At 48.0% G+C, this 17,319-nt stretch overlaps 3 protein-coding genes across 7 annotated transcripts in view; 2 read left to right on the top strand and 1 right to left on the bottom strand.

Annotated features, from left to right (window-relative positions):
• Positions 1-17,319, top strand: part of LOC119448658 (uncharacterized) — an 89,978-nt gene that overhangs the window by 50,775 nt on the left and 21,884 nt on the right. Inside the window, exon 6 of the mRNA XM_049666450.1 lies at positions 17,132-17,290. Coding sequence (XP_049522407.1) covers positions 17,132-17,290 — 159 coding nt within the window. The remainder of the gene's footprint in view (positions 1-17,131; positions 17,291-17,319) is intronic.
• The window catches only part of LOC119450164 (alpha-tocopherol transfer protein-like), a 58,131-nt gene that overhangs the window by 33,935 nt on the left and 6,877 nt on the right, over positions 1-17,319 (top strand). For 2 of the 5 annotated variants that reach the window (XM_049665678.1, XM_049665680.1), the window contains exon 2: positions 17,132-17,290. In XM_049665678.1, the coding sequence (XP_049521635.1) occupies positions 17,149-17,290 (142 nt within the window). In that variant the 5' untranslated portion in view covers positions 17,132-17,148. Of the gene's footprint in view, positions 1-13,219; positions 13,621-13,934; positions 14,513-17,131; positions 17,291-17,319 lie in introns of those variants that run through there. The other 3 variants (XM_049665679.1, XM_037713541.2, XM_037713542.2) reach the window with 3 other exon arrangements.
• LOC125944712 (uncharacterized) lies at positions 3,717-5,933 on the bottom strand. The gene has a single exon (XM_049665675.1). It carries the CDS (start codon positions 5,776-5,778, stop codon positions 3,961-3,963), a length of 1,818 nt encoding a protein of 605 aa, XP_049521632.1. The 5' UTR covers positions 5,779-5,933; the 3' UTR covers positions 3,717-3,960.

Below are 17,319 nucleotides of genomic sequence, written 5' to 3'. Positions count from 1 at the left end.
TTTACAGCGAAGCTGTTAAGGGCTCAGTCACCGATGATCGTGTCCGCGTGTAGAAAAATAACTCTCATTGGCCGTATGCTGTATGTGCGAGTGAAAGCGCGCGAGGGACGCGCGCTTTCACTGCCGACATTAATTTCTCATATATTTATTTCTATTTCTCATTCTTTCATAGTTCGAATAACCACGCACCATCACATCTTAATAGTCATAATTGGAAATGCATAATTTCCATCATAGTACAGCTTCACTGGTCTTCTATCTTCACGCCAGTGGAAGGAGTAGTAGTAGTATAAACTTTATTTTGTCCGAGATGGAGTTTAGGGAGGAGGGGAGTGGGAGGGTCCTTCCTCTTCTTCCTCAGGCGGCGGCCAGGCCTTGTGCTTTGGCGGCGTCTTCGGCCATCTGGACGACCCGGAGTTGGAGATCCAGGTCTGAGCTGAGCAGTGCAGTCTCCCACTGCTCTAGGGTAGTGATGGGAAGGGGAGGCAATAAGCTAGTGGGTTTTTTGTACCTTATCAGGGGACATGCCCACATGATGTGATGAAGATCGGCTCTACCAGCGCATAATTTGCAATCTGCTGTATATAGCCCAGGATAGAGGTGACTGTACGTCACTGGGTTTGGGAAAGTGTGCGTCTGTAAAAGGCGCCAGGTAACTGATTGCTTTTTATCTAAATTTTTGTGAGCGGCAGGGTAATGCCTCCTGCCCTGGCAGTAGAATTGTAGAATTTCCTTGTAGGATACCATCCGGTCCCTGCCTGAACGGCGGAGGGATTCGAACTGCTCCTCGCAAGAGGTTGTCGTGCGGCCGCGGATTGCCAGTTCTCGCGCCGCACTGTGAGCAGCTTCGTTTCCCGGAAGACCGGAGTGCGCCGGTGCCCAAACGAGTTGCGTCCATCTGCGCCGGGTCTCGGGTACCCTAGCCAGAATTTTGAGGGCTTCAGGCGAAATGCGCCCTTTCGCGAAATTTCGTATAGCTGTCTTTGAGTCGCTGACTATGAATTTGGCTGCGGAGGAAGCGCACGCCAAGGCGATTGCGACTTCCTCCCCGACCTCCGGCGAGGTTGTAATAACTGAGCTTGCAGCGATGATTTGATTTTGCTGATCTAGTACAGCCGCTGTCATAACGTCTCGGTCACGATACTCGGCAGCGTCTACATAGGCCACGTCCTGAGAGTTTGCAAAGCGTTTTTGTAAGGATTTGGCTCTTTCCTGCCTGCGCTCTCGGTTATGCAGAGGGTGAGTGTTCTTAGGTAATGGTGGGACGTGTATGTGTTTTCTTAACTCTGTGGGAATGTCCCGCTTTGGTCCGAATTGGGTGTTGTATGTAATCCCCAGTGATTGGAGAATGTGTCGCCCCGTCGGAGAACGCGAGAGTCTCTCCAGTTGGGCAATTCTTTGGGCTTCCATGAGCTCGTCAAGAGTATTGTGTACTCCTAGAGCCTCAAACTTTTCGTTTGCGGTCGTAATTGGTAGGTGTAGAGCCTGCTTGTATGCTCTCCTGATCATGAGGTTAATTTTGGAGCGTTCATCATTCTTAGTTGCAGGAATGGGCTAGCGTACACTATTCTGCTTATGACAAAAGCCTGTACCAATCTGAGTAAATTAGTTTCTTTCATGCCGTGGTGTCTGTTGGCGATGCGCGAAATGAGTCTTGTTGTTTGATGTACGTGCGAGTCTAGTGCCTTTATCACTTCGTTGTTGTGTCCATTGGCCTGTATTCTGAGTCCAAGGATCCTGATGCTCGGAACTATTGGGATGTCCTGGTCGTTAGCTTTGAGCATGATTTGAGGGGGTGTGGTGACAGTTTTCCTGCCTCTGCAAGTGGGTCTATACAGAAGTAACTCGGACTTTTGCGGGGAGCAGGAGAGTCCTTTAGGTGTTACGTATTCTGTGACGACTTCGATCGCGCTTTGCAAAGTTTCTTGGATTTCTCCGTCACTCCCTCCGGTTACCCAGAGTGTCACGTCGTCTGCATATAAGCTATGCTGTAGTTTAGGGATTTTAGCTAGCTTGCTTGGTAATTCTAGCATGGCCATGTTGAAGAGGTAGGGAGACAGGACCGAGCCCTGGGGTGTCCCTCGATTCCCGAGCGAAATGCTCTCCGAGGTTACCCCACCGACGGTGATTGTGGCTGTCCTGTCTGTAAGAAAGTCTTTTATATAATTGTATGCTCTGGAGCCAACTCCTAGTTTGTTTATCTGGGTTAGGATGGCTTCGTGATGTACATTGTCGAAGGCTTTGGTTAGATCAAGGCCAAGAATGGCCCGGGTATCAAGTTCTGAGCTCTGATCACCGTCTATTATTTGGTGCTTAATCTGAAGCATAATGTCCTGCGTGGAAAGCTTGGGTCTGAATCCAATCATCGTGTGAGGGTACAGGTCGTGCGCTTCCATGTGTTTGTTTAGGCGAGTAAGGATGATGTGTTCCAGAAGTTTCCCTAGGCAGGAGGTGAGCGAGATGGGTCTTAGGTTCTGTAGCTGCAACCTCTTGCCCGGCTTTGGTATCATGACAATTTTAGCTTCCTTCCACTGTTGAGGGATGTGGCCAGTCTCCCAACACTTATTCAGATACTTAGTTAGTGCTTCTATGGAGTCATCGTCCAGGTTCCGTATAGTTTTGTTTGTTACGCCGTCTGGACCCGGAGCGGAGTGCGTTCGTAGACCGTGTATGGCCTCACGGACTTCAGCTTCCGTGATTGGTTCGTCGAGTATTGGGTTTGGATCTCCCGTGTATGCGGGTAAGGGCATTTTGGAATGGTTTCCGATGTATAGATTCTTGAGTTCGTTAATTAAGTCTGTGTCTGATCCCGGGAAATTATGGATTATTTTGCTGAGATTATGCCCCTGCATAGTTTTACTGCTCTCGGGATCGAGTAGACATCTAAGTATGCGCCATGTTTTGGCCATGCCTATTTGCGCTTCCATTCCATCACATGCACTGTGCCAGTTTTGGCGGGTTAGCTGGTGAGCATATTCCTCAATTTGTTTGTTTAAGATCGATATGCGTTTGCGTAGGGATCTATTCAGTTTCTGTTGTTTTAGTCGTCTTTCCAAGCTAGCTTTTGCTTCCCACATGTGGAGGAGCTTGGCATCTGCCGCCTGGATATTAGCTTCTTCTGGTATGGTTATGGTCGCCTGCTTAACGGTTTGTTGTAAGTTGTCGACCCATGCCTTAATGTCTATAATCTCAGGAACGGCAGGTTCGTTTTTGTTTGTTTGTAGTTGCCTAAAATTGTCCCAGTCCGTGATGTGGATTCGTTTGCCGATAGGTTTGGCGGGTCCCGTTCGGATTTTGGTGGCCACTATGAAGTGGTCACTTCCCAAGTTTTCTTGCGTGTTGAACCATGTGGCGCCTGACACGTTTTTGGTGAACGTTAGGTCTGGTGTAGTGTCCACGCAGACGCTATTTCCTGTGCGCGTGGGTTGTGTCGGATCTGTGAGCAGCGTGAGTTGCTCCTGCTGCGCGTCTAGCCACAATTGACGGCCTTTGCGGTGATCGGTGCGATAGCCCCATGCCGATGAGTGTGCATTGAAGTCGCCTAGTATGACAAGTGGTTGTTTGTTTGCAATGTGTGCTGCTTTCCGGAATAGATTGAGGAATCTGTGTTGCTGTTTAGGCTTGCTGTATACGTTGAGCACAAACAGGCTGCCAGTTCCTCGCTTTGCCGTAGGAATAATTTCCACTAAGACGTGTTCTACGGACACAATGCCGGTCTCGTGTATGAGTGCCGGTATGTTTCGTTTGATTAGCGTAGCGATTGGCGCTTTGCCTGTGCCCGATACATCGGAGCAGAAGGACGCATAGCCTGATAATTTGGCCTGACCCCCCGTCTCTTGGAGGGCAATTATGTCTGGAGCTTCGGAATCCTTAGTTTGTAGGAACTGCTGGAGATTCCCTCGCTTGCGGCGGAATCCCCGGCAGTTCCATTGCCATATGACGTACATAGCGCTTTTACCGCTATTCCAGGCCATCGTTGGTCGGGCGGTTGTAAGGCTTAGTTACTTTAATGGGCCCTACGCTAGGCCTTTGTTGGGCGTTTTCGAGGACCGCGATTCTGGCATTATAACTTTCGGCAAGGTTTGTTATCATGGTGTGGAATGTTTTATGCATTATCTCGAATTTGATATCAATGGCCCTGGTGATTTCCTCTATGATCGTCTCTTCCCTGATGTTACGCTTAGAGGTGCCAGAGTGGGCGGTTTTCCCTTGGGAAGGAGGGGATTGTTCTACCGCTCTGCGCTTCGCGGGTAGGCTCTCGGTATCGGAATCTGGCTGCGCGTATTGTGTGGTAGGTTCTGCAACTGCCGGAGGTGCATCTATCTCTATATGGACAGTTTCTGGTTCTGCGGGTACAACTTCTTTCGGCGGTGTCGCCTTCAGTTGGGCTACCTCGGCCTTGAGGGCCTTATTCTCTGTTAGTAGAATTTCGAGCATTTGTTTGATTTTAGTTAGCTCGCTGTCGTGAGAAGAGGGGAGCGTGGGGTTTTCTATCTTAGTGGGTTCGGACTGGGAGACTACATTTGCCCAGCTCACCTTGTTGTTATTGGTTGAGGTCTTGCTTTCTTGTTTAGCCTGGGGTCTATGTCCCGATGGGGATCTTGATCTGGATGCCTTGCGATCGGCAGCAGTGTCCCTCGATTTTGATCGGGATGGGCGTTGGGCTGCCGTTGTCTGCTTGTCTGCTTGACGTGGCAACGATGGGTCTCTGCCGCCGCCGCCGCTGTGGTTGTGCAAGGTTTGTTGTTGTTGTTGTCGCTGTTTTTCCCACTGGCGCTGTTTGATGAGGAAAGGCGTCTGAAAGCGTCTCTGGCAGCTCTTGTCTCCCGTGGGGTGATCTTTACCGCACAGCGCGCACTTAGGGTTGCAGCTGTGATTGTCCGCGGGGTTTTGGGCACCACAGTCTTTGCACTGTTTCTTGTCGGGGGTAGGGCACACGTCCGCGCGATGACCGATCCGGCCGCAGGCTCCGCACACTTCGACTTTTTTCTTGTGGAGGTAGCAGCGGTACTCGGCGCCTCTGTAGTAGACGTAGAAGGGTACATTTGGGCCTTCAAAGATGATGATGGCTGAGTTGGTGTTGCCCATGCGACGGGCCTGCAGGATGGTGGGGTTCTTCTTGTAGATGAGACTTTTGGTGATGTCCTCCGCAGTGTCGTAGTCCGGAATGTTGTGGATTACGCCTTTGTAGGTGTCTGCCGGTGGGGCGGCGTAGGCTGTGGCTTCGTAGTGCGTGTCTCCAATTTGGAGTTCCCTGATGCGGTTGTATTTCTCAGCATTTGCCATTCGCGGAGTGCTGATTACTATGACATTTTTTTCCACGCAGGAGCGATATATGTCATCTTCCGCCTCTGCAATCGGTACTGCTGCGGCTCGCAATACTTCATCTCGAATTTGCGCATCACTTAGTTTTGAGACATTTAGCCCGTCGCGGGGCCGTACGATGATCTTTATATCTTCCTTTGGAAGTTGTGGCTGTCGCGGCGGCTTCGGTTTCTTGGTGGTACGCGCTGCGCTCTGGCACGCACCAGAACGCGCTTCGCCAGTGCCAGTTGTTTTGCTTGTTTCATCAGCCATTATGCTGAACTGCTCTATAGCTCTACGGCTCCTATTACGGTGGCTGGTAAGCCAGCCCGCTTCTTTAGTTACTTCTTCAGGTGCAATAGTTTCTCCCTCTACTTCAACGACGTCCATGCCTTGAAAAGAGCTTACCCGGTGGGTCGGTGGGGTGGTTGACCCGCCCTCGGTGCGGCCTTGGGGCTCCGCGTCGTCCGGCATCGTGCAGCTGCGGCGCGGCGAGGCGATGATGCCGTAGTCTTGGTTAGGGCTGGCTGTCGTTCGGTGTGCCCGAACGGGTTTTGGGCCGTAATGGCCCTCCCGGTGGGCCGATGGTGATGAAACTGGTGTCCAGCGAGAGCCTGTAGCTTCAGGGACCTGACAACGTAGGAATTTTGGTCGAAACGTAGTTTGCACGCCACCAAAATTGGTTGTTCACGGAGCTCATGCGAGGTACGTTCGCTCCGGTTCGCCCCCTGGTGGCGTCCCTGGGGCAGTTTTTTTTCCGCGCCCGTTCCTTGTCTGGGCAAGCTCTCGCCTGCGTTCTAGCTGCGCCTCGGTAAAGTCAAATCAAAAGACGCAGAGCCTCTCAATGCGCTCGAACTCCTCGCGGACAAGCGAGAGAGCGAGAGAGATAAAGACAAAGAGAAGGTGAGCGTCATTTCCTTCTTTTGATCACTCTTTCTCTCTCTCTCTCTCGCGTGCCCGCGAGGAGTTCATTATTCGAAGGACCGTTCAACGGCGATGAATTGGACAAAAAGTCGCACAAATTGCCACATAAGCATCTATTGCGACAGCAAATTAGTGGACAGCTATGCAAAGTAAGGATAGCAGTTTTATCGGCCGTACAAACTTGTAAACATAGGCATACTAACTAAATTAACAAGCATATGGTGGCACGCGCGCACAAGCAAACATGAACGCATCTCACTCGATGACCGCGGAAACTGGCTGTCAAGACGCTGGAGTGAGTCAGCGCAGCAGGAGCAGCGAGCGAATTGAACTTCGTGCCGGCGCTCGCATCAACGCGATCTTAGCCGCGAGAACGCAGGGAGGGCGGACTCTTCCAACGCCGCAGATGGCTTTCAAGATGGCGTGCTCGCGGCGCAGAACGCCATCTTGAAAGCCATCTGCGGCGTTGGAAGAGTCCGCCCTCCCTGCGTTCTCGCGGCTAAGATCGCGTTGATGCGAGCGCCGGCACGAAGTTCAATTCGCTCGCTGCTCCTGCTGCGCTGACTCACTCCAGCGTCTTGATGCGCCGCGCGGGCTGGCGCTCGCGGCGCAGAACGCCCCGGCACCTCACGGAACCTCACGGCAACGGTGACGGCGACGACGAAAGTGACGGCAACGACTGCGGAATTTTGCCTAGAGTGTCCATATAATTGCTATCGCAAGGCTCTTTAACGCGACAGCGTTAAGGGCCACGTGTCGCAGAAAATCCGGTGTCGGCGTCGGCGGGGCTTTCCGTGAGCGAAAATTTCCCCATATATATATATATATATATATATATATATATATATATATATATATATATATAGGTATATGTATATGCCATGCCTTGCTATGTGACATGAGGTATATGCGGGTTATACTGCCACACCATTCTATGACTAAAGTTGCTCATACCTTATCTTACATTCTCGACGAAGTTATTCCGCGGAATTCCGCGGAATAACAGTCCACAAACAAATACCATGAAACAAAACACCAACAGCGCATGCCTTTTATGTGAAATCTTCTCAGAATGAAATATTAAAAGTGCGAAACAATAACGGAAACCTGAAAATGATGTAATTTTTTTTGGCACGGCTGTGCACAGCCTCCGGGATCGGCCCACACCGCGTTGGTAACGGAAAGCTCCTCGCCTTCGTGCATATAGCGTTCGCCGCCAGCGTTTCTCGGTAAACATGACGATTACATAAGCTGCAGTTGCCTGGAAGCGTGAGAAGCAGTCAGGGATCTTTGAATGCTATCCCGTTCCTCTCTTAAAGGCGAAGCTTCCAAATGTTTTTGAGGCGAAAGCCTTATATGCCCAATGAAGCGAAAAATCTGGCGAGCAGAAAACTCACGTGACCAAGTGATGACGTCACATTCCCGGCGCTGGACCTGCTTTGAATTGTGCTCGCACTGCGAAATCCAACGGGGAACAGCCACAGCGTCGGACGGATGCCGTGGCCCACACGCAATAAACCGACCTAGCCCACTCCCAAGATTGAATTAAGGCGGATTAAATTAGATTAAGGTAGATTAAAGTGGATTAAGGTGGATAAAGGTTGGCGCAAATTAGAGCAGGGTGGATTAAGGTGGAGTTTTAATTTAAAGTGACAACTTAGACAAGTTCTAATGCTTTCGCTTTCAAATCAGGTAAGAATACTTAAGTGACTGTCAATTTTTTTCGACTACAGCGTTCGTGCTTGCAGTGATGGGCATAGCTAGCTTGCTTAATTATCTTAAGAGCGGTTTCAGCTTCGTGAATACGCTTTTTTCGTAAGATTCTTCTGAGGCCAACATTTATGCGTAAGCTCGATTAATGAATTTCACCCCAAGGTCCCGGCATTTTTTCGGGTTAGGTGTTGCCTGGGCGGAAGAGGTCGCCGCAGACAAGCGGCCACCTACAACGCCATGAAAATTTCTTTTTATAAAGTTGTTTCCTCCTCCTCCTCCTCCTCAAAGCTATAACAAGACGAAATTCGACAACGGCGAATTGTGCAACGACGTACGTCTCAGCCTACTTTGCTTTCTGGCACTTAAAGGGACTCTCAACCGCTCGGAACATGTCTTTGGATTGTAGTGGGAATGAGAAGCTTTTATCTCATGCTTGTATGCCGCAAACAAGGAATTACATTTTTATTGGGTTTTGAAACTGTTGGAAGTGGTGCGAAAATGACATCCGGCGTCGCCCGACGATGAAACAGTGCAACCAATCCGTGTACAATCACGTAACCAAAAAGCCGCACGGGGAGAAGTATGTTGCTTGTACACAATATTGGCTGACCTCAAACTGTATGTCATGGTCTTCTGCTAACTTCTTTATTTCTTTTTTTGCGTGAAACAGTATTTTTTTTTTTCGTTTCTGGCTAGCCTGTATTGAAAAGTGGCGCCGCCTTGTGCAAACGAGTGGAGTCACGGTGAACGGAGTGGTGCAATGATGCATGGCCTGCGAGATTGACATCGCGTTCAGTAATCGGTGTTGTCTGCATCTATACATCTATGCATTTAAAGCTGACACTACACAGATTGAAAAATTCTGTTTCAGAAATTTCTACTCGCTTTAGAGTGAAACTACTGCATACATGGGCACTTCGAAGGGTGGGCTTTCTATTGAGCTACGAGATAGAGGGTCCTTAAAAAAAGGTAGACAATCCCTTTAAACTACGCATTCACTGTGAACCTAGTTACCGGGCCTTAAATGCCTTCATTTATGTTTTAAACTTGATTTTTTTTTCAGTATAGCTGCCCGTTATGTACATTGCCTCTCTCCTATCATCCTATTTCTTGTCCCTTTTCCTTTTTCACGTGCAAACCAGATTTTTCTGGATAGCCTCCCTGTTATTTGTTTGTTTCTCTCTCTTCCTCGGTTGTCATAGTTAGCCATCCTATTCCTTTTTCTCTTTTCCCTTTCCCCCATTAGCTATCCAGAGGAATCATACCCAAGAATTTTTTACGCTGCCCCTTGCACAATCTGTTGAAGTTCGCCGCTTGCACCAGCATAACCTAATGGGCAGAATTGATATATATATATATATATATATATATATATATATATATATATATATATACACACGTACATTGTCACATCATCCACCGAACCACTAGCGCGTATAACATCCGCAGACGAACGGGCTGGCGGCGCGTTTCAACCGTACTCTTGGCGACATGCTCGCCATGTACCTCACGTCCGACCATTTCAACTGGGACGCTGTGCTTCCGTTCGTCGTCATCATCATCATGAGCAGCCTAAATTTATGTCCACTGCAAAACGAAGGCCTCTCCCTGCGATCTCCAATTACCCTTGTCTTGCGCTAGCTGATTCCAACTTGCGCCTGCGAATTTCCTAACTTCATCACTCCACATAGTTTTCTGCCGTTCTTCCGTTCGTCACGTTCACCTATAATACTGCCTCTCAAACCACAACTGGTTTTTCTCCATCTTTCTTACTATACGGCCGCGAACCTTGCTGCACTCTCGACACAATTCTACCCTACCAGCCTGCCTGATTCATCTGGATGTGTTCCTCTATCTCAAGCTGCGCAGCATGCTGAAGATTCAAGGTGTTCTTTGACAGAGTACGCAAGGAGCGAGATGTTGAACTCTGCGCGGCAGTTAGAACCGGACCCGTGCGTAAAGCGCTGTTGATGCGCCTGACTGACTGGTACTTCTTCAATATGCTGGAAATGCGCCTGGCTAACCGTCTCTTCGTCTGCGTTACAATATAATATTTCAAAAGATCCACTCAGTTTAAGCAAGTTTCGAATGACAACCTCGAGAGGGTACTTCATTTTAATAATATGCACATTTGCGGCACTTACTCGGCACTTAGTGCTGCGTTATAGCAGTACGCGGCGCTTAGTGCCAAATTAATGCCATAAATGCGTATGGTATTGCAAGGAAGTACACAACGACGTTGCTAGCAAAAAGTTGTTGAAACTAGGCAGACGTATTGAAATATAACATTTGAAAATTCTGCCCGTTGAGTTACATTAGTGTATTGTGGTGAAGTTCAACCGACGTCTAGCCACATAAGGTGGTGACGGACGCCTGGTGGTATTGGAGCACATAGACTTTCCTCTCTTCCCCCGCGGCCCCCCCCCCTTTCATAAAAAGGAAAATAAACATTAATTAATTAATAATTCAATAAAGTGATCAAGGGGCAGTGTGCAAAATTTCTAGACATGGTGCTTCAGACCAACGCCTCTGCCTTATCATTAAACTTTTCTCTCTCACTCGCTAAACTGCACGAGACCAGGGCTTGGTGGAAAGGCAAGTATTATTAACGAATTACTTAGTTCCAACTACTTTTAAATTTAACTTTTGGTGACTGTTGAATAATTATTTGTTCGAACCTTACGTAGGGGGCCCAGAGAAAAGACGCAAAATGTAGAAGTGAGGTTGGTGGTACAATTGTGGTACTACGTTGGATTCTACAGTATAGCTAAATGGTGCTTGCAGCTATCTTATCGGGTACGTATTGAAACCATACTCTCGATGACTTTCGGACATGTCGCTTTTAGTAAACTTTGTTTGCTTCAGCCATCGACCGGATGACCGACCGTCGCTCCAATGAGTCGACCTTGGAGTCGACGCGCTGTGAATGAAATCTCCGAAGGGGGATCGACCGAGCACGCGGGCATCAGCCGAACCTTTGAAACTGCGTGGCAAGATTGGGAGGATGTTTACAATGTTCTGCGGCGACAGCAGTGGCACTGAGAGAGAGAGAGAGAGAGAGAGAGAGAGAGGAGTTAACTTTTTATCAAAAGGAAAGAGCTTGGCATGAGGTAATATTGTCTAGCCTGCCACTCTGCTCAAAGGAGAGAGGAAGAGGAGAAAGAGAGTGGTATCAGTGGCACTGAATATGCTTGAAGGCGCCCGGTGTAAAGTAACTGCGCAGAGCTGCCGGTTAGAGCGCGTGGTTGTGAGAACTATATGTGACTACATCGAACGCGCGAGCGCTTTTAAATGTCCAATAACAGAAGCGTAGCTATTAAAGTAACACCTATTGCTGGGCTGGTAGGTTCGCACTGATGAAGGAATGAATACGCGAGCTTCGCATGCTATGCGAAAGAAGGCATCGGTGAGTATACTGACCCCGTTTTCACCTAGGCGTATCCGATGTTGCAATTATGCCACAGTATGCACTATGCGTTCTGTACACAAGACGCGGCTAACGGTTAGCGATGTGTTAGACGTCCGCTATTTGGCCTCGGTCGCCCTTTGCCTTTTGAATTTTGGGCTGCTTCGCACTGCTCGTAGCTCCTCCCTCCACCTCGTGCGACGTTCGCATCGCGCTTCGTCCCGCACATCTCTGTGGCAATGCTATACAGCTTCCGGACGCGCAGTGCACACGGAGTTTTAGGCCGATCCTTAAGTGTGTGCAATATTTCGCGCTGTAGGCGACAACTGCCCACTTTTCCACTGCTACTATATCCCTGTGCTATAGATGTCACCGGTCAGACAAAGAAGTACACATTTTGACGACGACCGTGTGGAATGAAAACGGGAATACGCCAGACCTGCGCCAGACCTGCGTATTTTCTCTGTGCACAGTCGCCGAAGTGTTGCACCAAATGCTTTTTCTCAAGATCACTATAGAGTTCTCCAGTATGCGTATACGACACGTGTGTCTACCAGAGGTCGATTTTCTAATGATCTGAGTGCATGATGCACGCCCTGCCAAAAGAGAAGGGGGGGGGGGGGGGTTGTTTCTACAAGCAGCATCATTTGATTCTATAGACAAAACGCTGTGCTCACCACTCTCGCTGCCGCATAGTGGTCACAAGCGAGCCAGAAAACCAGTGTGCTCGAGTTCCTGTGACACGGTGACTCCAAATCGCGCCTGGTCGCCCACTATAACTATGCACTGTACTTCATTTACAAAGTGAAATTACGCTTAAAATAAAAAAAAAAAGAAAGCACCGCCCAAGCACTCCGTACAGATGGTTAACCAGCGAAGCTGAAACGTGCCGTCCCGGGGTTTATGACTGGGTTAACCCCGATATGGTACATTAAAGTATTTCTCCATTATTGGCTAGGTCTATGTGTTTCTTAATGTGGTTACACACACCTTCGGCTGCGACGGAGAAACCGACGTCACTGACGGTATGCAGGCAGTCCGCCGTTGTCGCTTGCGTTCGATGTCTCGAGTTTGCGCGGCGGTGTGGTTAGCTACATTCGCCCGCCATTGCTGTTTGCGATTCTTCGAAATTAAATTGCTTCAAAATTAAATCTGTCCGTCACGCAAGACAATGAATGGCTCATACCTGCTTAAGCAATGGCTCATACTCCCGTAAACGCGGCCTCCCCATTACGACGACAGAAGAGAAGCGAAACTCTGCGCTGGAATGATGAGCGGCAACGCAGCCGGCTGTGGAAGAAGACGACGACGACGAACGCTGGACCAGTGGCACGAGCGCGTGCCAAGCACGAGCGCAACCCGAGGGGCGCCAACGAGCCAGCTGCGGAAGACGACGACACTCGAGCCAGTGCCGATGATGATAGTTTTCTGTACACAGGCGATGGACAGACGCTTTTTTCGTTTCGCCTAGCCATATTAAGATTCGCTTTAATAAATATGAGTAGGCACTGCAACGTAGCCGTCACGGGAAAATACGCGCTTGCACCCGCTAACTCAGAAAAGGAATTATCGAATTAAGGACGCGCTCCGAAGGGTTGCTGCTTTTCGATATATCGCGTCTTGTTGTCGCGATCGCCGTTTCGCCCGGAGCAATATACAACACACATCAGGCGTGACGTTCGACTCGCTCTCATCGACCCTCGCGGCTCGATAAGCGCCTGCAAAACTTTACGAAAGCATCAGGCGGTCAACCTTGGACGACGTCGGCACGTTGAGCTAGCCGCCCCAAGCGAAAGGAAAACAACACAACCCGAGGGTCACGTGAGAGCCGTACTCCAAGGCCGCCAGCTGCCACTCGGGGTCGCAAGCGCGTTCTCATAGCAGACGACGACCGGAAGGGGCTCCCACCGGCAATGCAGTCGTCGATTTTCTTTTGCAGCAGTAACGTCCTTCGAGCATTCGCGCACCGCATCTGTAACTTCGCTACGGAGACAAAGCTATCACCACGCTTAGCTTGAATATCGAGGCGTTGAACTCGTGGGAGAGGACCAATGCGATTTCGCTCTTTCCTGAAACGCTGCCGTGTCGTCAGCCCATGCGGCTCGCTAGTCGTGGTAAACACAGCCTCGGTGGTAGGTCTTCGTCTGGTTCGAGAAGTGTCGGAAGAGTTCCTGCACTACGTTCCGTGGCATATCGTCGCCGCTGCCATTGTAGCATAAAGAAATGAACCTGCCGTGACCAGCGAGGATTGTGAATACAAGGCACAGCAATACGTAAGTAATATCGCCCTCATGCGACAATGCGTTTTTGGGAAATATGAAGTTCCCAAGCCACGTGTAATAGGAAATGGACTGTAGCAAAGTGAATAATTGCACGAGTTGGTCAAAGTTCACTTTCAAAACAGCGCAAAGGGATGAAAGACAACGGGAAGAAGAACAGGTTGACAGGCGCTGACTGAGACTTTAATAGGGGGCAAAAAAAAAAAAAAAGGACAGTGAACAAATTTACAAAAAGGCCAACTTGTGCACAGCTATAGGTGCACTAGAGAGAGAGGATAGAAAAAAAAAAAAAAAAAAAAACTGACTGCAATGCAAAGGCATTACTCTGGCGCAAAGGTCTGCACACACGTTGCGTGCCGCATCTGTTCCTGCGCAGGTTTAGGCGTACAGCCGTCAATGTATGAAATGCGATAATGCGAGCATGCAAGTCCCTGGCATTTTACACATTCTGCATCGACATAATATCAACGAAACATCTCCACAATAAATGGTGTGTTCTTATTGGTAGAAGATCGCTCCGCACATGCAGTTGCGAATATTTATTCCAACCGATACTGCATGAAACAGCGGAAAAATTACTGCGCATAATATTGTGCCAACACGGATGCTGTACAATACCAGAAAGAACATGAGCCTGAAGAAGTGTGATTGGCCGACGCGCTGTATTCGCTGACGATCGGCAGCTGATCTATAAAACAACAACGAGCTAAAACAACTTAAACTGATCCAGTGGTAAAAAAGCGAGAGGCAGGGTAGGAAATAAAAGAAAAAGCTGTGCCTTTCCAATTTATCGCCGTGGACGCCATGTACATGAAGTAGCCTTGAGATCCATAGCACACTGGTGACCGCATGGCGTGCTCGAACAACGACTTGGCGTAAACCACTGGTAAATATACATTTATCGCTTTTTACTTGCCTGAAATGTTGAAGTGCCCGAGCGCCCTTAAATTCTACAAGCTGTGTGTTTCGCACAAAATACCCTTTTAGCAACGTGAAATTAATGAAAGGGTGCACTAAGGGTGCTGTGCTAACGAGTGCACGCGTTCGCGAAATTTTCGAAGCAATAAGGGTGAAAAATGTGTGTCTTGACATCTACTGCACCCTCGAGTGTGTTATTTTCCTGGGTGTGTACTAACTGCGTTCTTGCTGGGCTTCCAAGCCGTTTGCCTCAGGAATGTGACTCCCTAATAAGCATAGCTGTCTATTTCTCTCTCTCTCTCTCGCTCTCTGTGCATGTGTGTTTTCATATCAAATAATAATAATAATAATAATAATAATAATAATAATAATAATAATAATAATAATAATAATAATAATAATAATATTAATAATAATAATAATAATAATAATAATAATAATAATAATAATAATAATCTCCACCTATTTAATGTTGCGATATATGCTAACTTCAATCATGTTACATCGGCGCAATACCTCGCTGTTTGCGTCACTGGCCCAATGCGATACGTTGTAAAAGTCTTTTTGTTCCCGTTTTCTAAACGAAATTAAACTCGCTGTACCTTACGTGCACGAGACTAACGGGTAAATTTGAGCCTACGAATCATAAGTGCTCTCACCAAAAGAAAGAAGACAAAAAGTGTGCTTTGACACAATTGCGTTTGCCCTTCGTGAATGGCCAGCATGTCATGGTCATCGCCCGCGTGGGCCAATCGCCTAGACAAGTGATAATAGAAACAACAGAATGCAAAGACAGGAACCGCTGTTAGCTCTTATCGCTGCCCACAAAAGCGAGAAATGAGGTTCTGTCAAATGCAACAAAACAACTGCGTTTTGTTTTGTTTTAATTTTCTTTTTTATCATCAGTCGTCGGCACCTGGTATTCTTTGGGGAAAATTCTGCGGCGCTCGAGATAAGGACACTAAAAGGCGGCGCACGCAGCACTGGCCTGACAACAGTGACTGAATGGCCAGACGCAATGTTGTGTGATCCTGCCTTGGAGTGGAACTACTGTACGCGCAAGTTTCTTACATGACGCTAAAGCGACAGTGATGCTTGACTCGGCTTGACTTAAGCGTACGTACGTGTATGGCTTGGACATCGGCTGCAAAAACACGTGAAACTAAGCCTATACAACTCCTGGTTCTTACGCATAATACACAATTCGTTGCTGTTTAGCCAAAAAGCGCAATTAAGTAAAACAAAATTTAAAGAAAGGCGACAAAAAGCGGCGAACAGTGAATGAGAACCTACTCTTCTTCCGAATTAAGCGACCCGCAGCTAGATGGTACCCGTTAACACTTGATACTGCTCACAAAAGCGAAAAATGAGGTTCTGGCGTTTTGTTTTGTTTTTACTTAGTTTCTTATCATCACCTTGGCTCGAATGCTTATGATTTGTTAATAATCGCGGACAATAAAACAAGGAGCATCACACGCACTATTTTGTTAGAGAATGAGCGGTTGTGACAGGCGCGCAGTGCTTCTCGCTACGCACCATTTTATTGAGGGTGTAAAATCAGCTTGTCGCCAGACGAATACGGTGTTTATATGCGTACCCTTACTTGATTAACACTCTTATAAGGAAAGGTGTCCGGCTGAAGTAGAAACGAAATGAAATCTCTTTTATGTAATTGACCCTGTTTACGAGATGCTTATTGGCATTACTGCGTAAACAGAATAAGAGGACAAGTTATTTTCCTTAACTAGGTTACGGAAGAAATGCACGAAGGTGGATTCGACCCCAGGAACTCAAACTGCTTCATTTCATGAGTAACCTTGCATAAGGCCACATCTGGCATTATGGGAAATGCGTTCGTTAGGCTTGAAAGCTAACATTCTTGTAGTTGCAAAGACAGTTTCCAACGGCAGCGAACGTGCCAGCATAGGCGTACGAACACATTTCCTATAGGGTGTTAATTTTTTATTGTGTTTTGATTTTCTCGACACACCCTTACTACAGGGTATTTTGAGTCATATGTGTCTTAAATGGGCGTAATCAAGAGTGTAAAGTTGGGAAAAAACCTTTAACTCTCTTAAGGATGTAAAAAAAGTTTAGCATGTAGATTCATGTATGAGATGTCTAAGCTCTTCAAGAAAGATATCGGCCTAAAGCACTCGGTTCCCGGCATTGCCATGCTGCCTACAGAGCGAGAGAGACCCTTTTCTCTTTGTGACAGTGCAAGTGTATAATTTAGTGATTCCAGCAGTAACAAAACAAATGAAAAGCTTCACAAACACTAGGCGCTAAGGCGTCATAATTGCTCTTTTCCGGCGCTTGAAGTTGACACGAACCGGCTGGGGTGAATGTCCCCTATATCTAGTCGAGCAGCAACCGTAAATGAATGCCGGGAGATAACCAGTGGTGCTCGAGTAAGAAATACAAGAAAGAAGGAACGAATAAAGAGAGAGGACGTTAAAGCCAACGAGATAGGGTGTTGAAAGCAGGGCGGAATCACTGGACAACATTATCGTCTGTCAACCGATTCTCGTTCTTGCTTTCGCGAATCGCGAGTAAAGGGCTGCTGCAAAATACTGTCACAATGCAGCTCCAGCGAGACGCACCATGAGTTGCCAGCAGGCGACGGCAAAAGAGACAGCTGCGGATGCATCACTGCCAGACCTCGAGAATGTGGCCCGAACTGAGCTGGGAGAGACGGCAGAAACCAGAGAACGATGCCTGTTGCAGCTGCGCCAGCTTATCGACGGTGAGTCAAAGACCATTAGTCACACATAA

Source organism: Dermacentor silvarum, chromosome 4 (genome assembly GCF_013339745.2).
Source record: "Dermacentor silvarum isolate Dsil-2018 chromosome 4, BIME_Dsil_1.4, whole genome shotgun sequence".
NCBI lineage: Eukaryota > Metazoa > Arthropoda > Arachnida > Ixodida > Ixodidae > Dermacentor > Dermacentor silvarum.
Note: the sequence above shows the minus strand (reverse complement) of the source record. Positions and strands in the feature narration are given on the sequence as shown.

What these genes read in the sequence shown, in the direction of transcription:
- LOC125944712 (XM_049665675.1), bottom strand. Translation starts at nt 5,778, where the DNA reads ATGCCGGACGACGCGGAGCCCCAAGGCCGCACCGAGGGCGGGTCAACC.